The sequence below is a fragment of the Hevea brasiliensis genome, chromosome 13 (genome assembly GCF_030052815.1).
Source record: "Hevea brasiliensis isolate MT/VB/25A 57/8 chromosome 13, ASM3005281v1, whole genome shotgun sequence".
In the NCBI taxonomy this organism is placed as follows: domain Eukaryota; kingdom Viridiplantae; phylum Streptophyta; class Magnoliopsida; order Malpighiales; family Euphorbiaceae; genus Hevea; species Hevea brasiliensis.
In genome coordinates this window covers 83,080,157-83,088,307 of record NC_079505.1, presented here as the reverse complement: position 1 = coordinate 83,088,307, position 8,151 = coordinate 83,080,157, and the positions used below count along the sequence as shown (strand labels likewise).

The 8,151-nt window shown below is 27.5% G+C and overlaps 1 protein-coding gene across 1 annotated transcript; it reads left to right on the top strand.

The window, feature by feature from the left end:
* The first annotated feature begins 2,059 nt into the window (after positions 1 to 2,059).
* Positions 2,060 to 4,227, top strand: LOC110661147 (uncharacterized). The gene is made up of 2 exons (XM_021819736.2): positions 2,060 to 2,288; positions 3,918 to 4,227. Exons 1-2 carry the CDS (start codon positions 2,145 to 2,147, stop codon positions 4,071 to 4,073), a joined length of 300 nt encoding a protein of 99 aa, XP_021675428.1. The 5' UTR covers positions 2,060 to 2,144; the 3' UTR covers positions 4,074 to 4,227.
* Positions 4,228 to 8,151: the final 3,924 nt, after the last annotated feature.

The window sequence follows — 8,151 nt, the reverse complement described above, 5'->3', positions numbered from 1 at the left end:
TGGAAAGTTTGAAGAGAGAGAGAGAGAGAGAGAGAGAGAAGAGGCGGCTGCTTTGCTCCTTGGGTCAAGAAAAATAGTCTTTTCTTCATGACGGTTATTTCGGCCTTTGATTTCTCCATTTTATTTAGTTATTGTATGTCCATAATTGATAATTGGATAACTGATTATAATTAATATATTATATTATTTATTTTATTATTAAAATAAATATATAATTATTAATTTATTATATAAAAATTAAAAACATAATTATTTTTTAAGTCTATATAAGAATAAACATTATAATTATTATCTACAATGTTTTTATATTTATTTATTATTTATTATAATTTTAAATAATTTAATGATACATAAATTAATTTAAAAACAAAATTTTATAATTAATAATTTTAAAAATAATAATATAGTATAAATAAAAAATTTTAAAAAATAATTAATAAGAAATAACTTTAAAAATAAAATTAATACTGATGATTTATCAACTGTAATTTTAATAAAAATAATCAAATACTTAATACACACCCAAATGTCAGGATATATTTTTCACAATGAAAGTGGCAAAAAAGAAAATAGCTCAGTAATCAAATAAAAAATCCCATCTTTGTATTGAAATAAATTGTTGATATATTAAAAAGAAATTCATTAAAATGAATTATAATATACACTCGTTTTATCACATGTAAAATTTTTATAAAATAAAAAAATTATATATCTCACATAGTTATAAGTATATTTATACTGTATGTATTGAATAATTCATTTTTATCAAAATAAAATTTAAAGAACGTGAACAACTATTAAAATACGTTAATAACTATTTTTTTTAATTATTATAAATAATTATAAATAGCGATTAAAATAAAATAAATACGACACCGTTTTTATCTAAATAAATGGTGCTTCCTATTATCTTATTTTAAGTGTTGTTTAAAAAGGAGAAATTACTAAAAAAATTTATACTTCTAATTTCTTTTTAATTTTATTATATACTTTAAAAATAACTAATTAAATTTTATACTTTTAAATATTACACAATTCTACCTCATCATTATTATGCAACGTCAAGTTTCACGTAAACTGCCATATCACGCCAATAATATAATAAAATTGTACAATATTTAAAAGTATAAAATTTAATTAATAATTTTTAAAATATAGAGTGGAATTGAAAGTTTTTGAAAATAAAAGATATTTTTGGTAATTTCTCTTAATTTATTAATTATAAATATTTTTATATAGATTATTAAGTAAATAAAATATATAAATTTAAGAGAGTTCGAGTATTTATTATACTAATTGATTTCGAATATGATAACTTTAAGTGATACTTTATACATTGTCATCCTTAGTATAATATAAAAATAAAAAATAATTAATTTTCTTTAAATATTTAACATAAAAATTATGTATAATTAATTAAAATATGTATAACAATAATAAAAATTAAGTCTCTTAAATTAGTTAAAATTGATAATTTCTTTAAAATTAATTATAATCCATTTTAATTTATATAAAATTATAATGAATGATGAAAAAGGATTTTAAATAGTGAAATAAAATTGATTTCAAAAATAAATGAATTGTGAAAAAGAATCCACATAATCAATTTTAGTTATATATAATTTTAGAAAAAGTTATCAACTTAATTGTATATAATTTTATTAACTATATATAATTTTTAATGTAAATATTTTTAAAAAATTAGCATCTAAATTCAATTGGTATCTAAATACTCAAATCTATTTAAATTTATATATTTTACATAATAATCTATATAAAGATAAAATTGAAAAAATTTTGAAAATATAAAATTTAATTGATAATTTTAAAAGCATAAGATAAAATTAAAGAAAAAATCTGAAAGTGCAGAAATTTTTTTTATATTTTTCCCTTTCAAAAACAAGCACACTTTTTTACTATTTTAAATTTTTTTATTAAATTATTATTTTAAAAATTAATAAAGTATTAATTTTTTTTTAATTTTGTTATTACATTTATTTATTTTTTTTACATTTCAAAGGTATTATAAAAATATTTTAATCATTTTTTTAACATAAAAATGGAGATATATATTTAGCATCGGGTGAAAAAGCACCGAAGGCCACCAGCAAAGTGAGAGCGAAAGCGAAAAGAGGAAAATCAAAATGTTACAGTTTCCGGCGTTCATGACGCAGTACCCTTGGTCTACGAGGACAATTCCGCCGTCTTGTCTGCTACCTTCACAATGGCCTCAACCCCACAGCGAAGAGCTCCTCCTCGCCATGGAGGAGTCCGATTTCGATGAGAAAGTATTAATTATCGCTTCACTTTTAATTTTTATACTATTATCTGAATAAATATACCCAGATTCCTTGATTTCATTTTTCTTATTATTGATCTGCCATATTATTTGCATTTCATCACAATTTTCAAATTGTTTTTAAACTTTTCGTGATAATCTTTTGACGCTGTGCTTTACGATTTCTTTTCTCTCTCTCTCTCTCTCCTTTTTTTTTTTTTTTTGTTGGATTGGGCCTGCAATCCAGTTGTTTGTTAGAAGTTAATCTAACTTACAGGTATATTTAGGAATGGGTTTAGTTTTTATGTGCAAACTTGGGCTTCCATGTTGAGTCGACAGAGCCTTTTTTTTCTTTTTTTCTATTTTAATATTCCTAACTTGTCTTGGGACTGGACACTCGTACACATTTCTGATTTCTGGGAGAAGCATTTCAACCGTGAAGTCCTTTCAAACTACTTAGGTTGAGAATTGAGAATAGCGTCTTGTTAGCGTTTCTGGATTTTCATTGCAACCGTGAATTGAGAATTGAGAATATCTACGAAGTTTTAAGAAAGGATCAAAATTTTCATTGCTGCTTTGGTTAGCTTCGGATTGTATAATTATGCATATTTCAAGATTTTATTTTTCTTTTTATCAAGGCTCGCTATTTCTCCCTTCTTTTTCTTCTTAATATTTTCAAGATTTTGCTGATATTTTAACCTCCCCTCCTCCCTTAATATTTTCCTTTTCTTTTTAGCAGCTGCTGTGCTGTAACTCTCATATGCAAGGTTGCTTCCTCCTTATAGTTTAATTTAGTTTGCTGATCAGGAAAGACAATAAGAAACTGATTTTTATAGAAATGGAACAAGCTAGAAAGAGTGGATGGGTAGGTATTCAACTCATTATTTAAAATGCAGTTTAGGACTTAAATTTAATTCTCTGGCATAATGGAAACTGGAAAAAGAGCTTGTGTTTTAAGGGTTTGTACTAGAATGGATTTAGATGTTCTGAGATGTAATGCAATTGTTTAACTGGAGAATCTTGGTTCCATGTGGAAGTTGAAGGTTTCCATTTGAGGTCTTATTGTGAGCGGTGTCAAAATTGAGATAGGACTGCTATTAAGCTTTGGTACTCAAGGAAAAGACATCTCGGTGCTTTTGTGTTCCAGTCAAATATTTGGGCCATTCTGTTGTATTGTACAAGCAAAAATGATATGGGATTCATCTGATATCGCATTGTGTTTTATTCCCAATTGAAGTTAATTTTATCTTTCTTAGGTCCCTTGATTTCTCGACGAAACCACGAACTATTGAAGACTATAACATAATATGAGTAGAAGTCTTTCTCTCACTTTCATTTTTTCATGAATATAATCTTTGAAGTAACAATTTATTTGTAGTTTGTACAACTGAGTGAATCTGGTTTTTAAATCTTTGATATAGGGTAGCTTCAAATTTTGTGTAACCCCACAAAAAAAAAAAAAAAAAAAAAACCCCTTGATGCTTCCTAATGTATTGTATTATGGACATGTATGTTTGAGCGTGTGACATGTATAAGATGTTTCGAATTGCAGTCTGCATTTGGGGCACTGATTTTTTTCGATTCTTTTTCCCTTTTTGATGACTTAATGTGTCTTTATTAATTTGATTAATGCGTGCAGTGCAATGAAATCAGAAAGACAAACAGCAACCTCCCGGTGATTGGGAAAACTACTGTTGATAATGATAAAGAAGACTATGATAATGATGCTGACGATGATGATGCTGATAATGCAGAGGAATCTGAAGGCGAAGAATTTGAGCAAGAAACTGGCTGAATGTAGTTAACTTTTTTTTCTCTGATACCATCTTAAGAATTTGAGCAAGAAATTGGCCTTAGTTTTTCGAAAGTTTTATCGTACTGCCCATTTATGTTCAATAGAGGCTGTTTTGACCTTACCAATTGAATTAATCTGAATTTATATATTTAAATCTCTTGTACTTTAATTTGATAAATAATAAAACTATTATAAGCGGTAATCACAATATCTTGTTAAAACTATTGGCGTGTGTCTCCATTTCTCTCTTTCAATCTCTCTACCTCTCTCTGCATTCTCTACCAAAATCAACCAAACTCATTTGGGCACTCCATTGCGCATTTTCGTCGAGTATGTTCCTCGCCTAATCAACCAAACCCAATTTACCACGGTTCTGTATCTCGATAACCGTACTAACAGCCTCCTCTAACCTCCCAATATCAACAAAGTCCCTCATCATATTTTGTTTCACTTCATGGGCTCTATCCAAATTGCCTTTACCAATTAAAGAAGTGGCACAAACGATATACCTCACAAAATGCCTGAACTTTGCAAACCCAATCATCCAAGTGTTGAAACTCAGTACCATTATTCAACCAACCGCAATGAACTATTCATGGGTCGAAGAATTGTGGTTGATTTGACCAGGCTTCGGAGGTGACAGTATCAAGAATGAGCTCGTCGATAATATGATTCACAGACCATTGAAGAAATTGATTGAACAAAAATATTACGACGTTGGCAATGAACTTAATTTTTAAATTCAAAAAGGCCGTCGTCTTGGAGATTTTGTTCAAATTCAGACACAATCTCTGGCGCCGCTCTTTTTCTTGGGCTCCGATGCAAGGGATCATATTGCAGTGGGTGGAGAGAAAATGGTAGGGGTGAGTCTTAAGGATGAGAGCTCACATCAGAAGTTTTACGTTCAGAGAGAGAGAGAAAAAAAGTTTTGCGGAAAACACATGATTACAAATTAAAATAATTTTATTTATTAAATTGAAATTATTATTATTGTAATTGTTAAAATTAAATAATAATGAGTGAAATTAATCTATTTTTTTAAAGAAATCACATGAAAATTATTAAATATATTTGACGAAATTTCATGCATTTCTAGTAATTTATGAAGGAAAACACACATATATGTGCAAAATTTGTGGACATATAATCAGCAAGTAAAAATTAATAATAATAATACCATAAATAAATTAATCTAAAATTTTATATTTCAGTTATTTAAAATAATAAGAATTATATACATAATTTTGTGTATTGTAATGTGGAATCTCCCACAAACTTCTGAAAAATAGCAATGAGTGAGCATTGGTTTAGTTGAGTATGAAAAATTTAAAAAAGAAACATAATACTTATCAAAATCAAACTGAATAAAAAGGAAAATTGAATAAGGTTTTTCCATGTTAATCAACACTCCATTTCTCAATCCCAAGATAGAAAAATTAAAAAGTAAATTAAAATGTGCAAAATAACAATAATAGCAAATTAATAAAAGATTTAATAATGTGTTTTTTTTTTTGTTCAAATAAATCACTTTTTGAGAATTTTACTCTTTAAAAAATAAATTAACTAATTTTAGATAAATAACTTATTTCTTTAAAAGATAAAAATAAAAATTACATTTCAGTTCTAATAAAGTGGATATTTACTTTCAATCAAACAAGTAAAATTTTACATTTTTTAAAAATTTAAAGTTCTCAAACTCAGTTGTCCTAATCAAACAAGCCATCAGTCTTTATAGAACGGTCTTTATAGAAGAGCTGAGTGGAGCAGCGTGACTTGCAATTTCAATAAGGAAGGGATGTTGGAGTAGAGGGCGACGCAAGAAGGAAAAAGAAAAACTTTATACTTGGCGCTGAACTCTAACTTACAAAATGCAAAATATTGGGAAATTCAATTTAATTTATTATTTTTTTTAAATTATATTGAATTGACTAAATCAATTTTTCAAAATTAAAACGAAATTAAATTACATAGTAAATTAAACTAAATTTTTAATTCAATCCCTCTTATATAACATTCACTTTTTGTAATTTTTAGTATATTTATTTATTTATTTATTTTGAAATTAAAAAATTTTCGCTCCACGTGAGCCGACCTCTGGGATTTGCCTTACGCTATAGTCGATTATTATGCTTTAATTTTGTTTCCTCTTTCTCTTTATCACGTTGAAAAGATTTTGTTTTTTCCTTGTATTAGATATGGAAGGTGCTAAAATTTACATAATTATTAAAATTAATAAAAATCTTATAAACTATACTTTTATTAAACGATAGTCATTTATTGAAATAAATAATATGAGTTTTAACAAATATACATATAATTTATCTAAGAAAAATATTTAAATAATGCAAATTTAATAATATTCATATAAATATATCTTAAATTAATAGGATTTTGTATTATAATAATCTAATATTAGATTAATTATATTTTGTTGAAAAAAAATTTACTATAGCGAAATTAAATAAAATAAAAAATAATGATATAAAGATAATAATATTATATTTTTTTATCATAATTAAAATTAAAAAATTATCTTTTTTTATCAGAAAATATATTTCATTAAATAAAATAATAATACAATGCCTAAAATCACAAGAGATAATGGTACTACAAAACTCATAACCCAAGGCCAAACTTTAACAGGTATGAAACCCTATGACTTGACTGTGTATGACCCGATTCCATATTCATCTTTCATCAAGTTCATCTCCTCTTCATCATAAACTCACTGTTGCCACCAAAGGAGATTTGCAATCAACTCAACCAAGCATGGGAGAAGGAAAAGAACATTATAGGGAGTGTCTAAACACCTCACGCATTTTATAAGTCTACCATACTTAAATCTTCAAGCTCAGAGGGAAATGGAGGAGCTATGCAGCAAAACCAGAAGATAGTAAGAACTAGAATTAGTGCCGGATGAACCGGGAACAGGCTTAGCAAACACAAGTCTTCTATACTCGCCCTGACGAAAGTGACCAACTTGGTATCACATCAACTGCTAGCTGACAATCTACGCCTTAAAGCTTCCCAATGAACTACAGGGAATATTGCAACATGCAAAGCAGTCCCTCTAAACACTAATAAAAAACCCCATTCTAAGAATGGTGCTAAAACTCCAACAATGGAGACCGAAGAAAACAAGAAAAAAATAGCTAAAAAACAATCAAAGAAGCATAACTAGAAAGAAAATAAAAGGAAAGTCGACGGCCAATTGGTTAAACCTCCCCTAAGAACTAACCAGAATTGATGCCTTCTTTGTTTAGAAAGAGAAAGCAGTGATGATAATTTTTCTTGACTAAAAAGACTAGATGTATGGTACCATTAACAAAAAATATTATCTTAAAAATTAAAAGAAATAACATTATATAATTTACATTCTCAACTTAAAAGAAGTAGTATTTTGATTATATGTTACCTTAATACCTTCAGATATTCTAAATGGATTTACATTTTATAATATTTAATTATTATTATTATTTTATTCACTTTTAAAATATTTATTTAGATATCTCAATTTCACAAATTTATTATTATTATTATTATTATTATTATTAGTAGACGACCCCACCTGTCTTTCACTTCTTTTCCCTTAATGCTTTGCAAGGTTTTAAAGTGAGACAGCTGTAAAATTGTTCTAATTATATAGTCCAAATTCAAGGAAGTCCAATGGATGCGCATTTCTTAGATGCTTCTGGTCCCCAGCAAAAATTGACTCTGATCTGATTCTCCACCATTTCTTGACCTGCAAATTACCAAACAAATACGTTAGAGCTCAAGCCACCAATCAACCATACAAGTTTTTACCACATAAATTAATTAAAAAAAAAATGAAGAAGAAGCAACCCACGTCCTGTCATGTAAGACCAGACCATTGCAAACCCAACCGACAACTGTTCATTGCCTCAAAAATTTAAAAGAATTCAAGGACCTGTATGCAACTGAAAACTAAATCCTCTGTGATGGTCACTGATTAATTTAGCCCACGTGACACACACGTATCGCAATATAAACCTGCTTAACGGCCATAATCGGAGGCCCAACGGCCGTAACAAGCAACCAACACTCACGGGGCAACAAA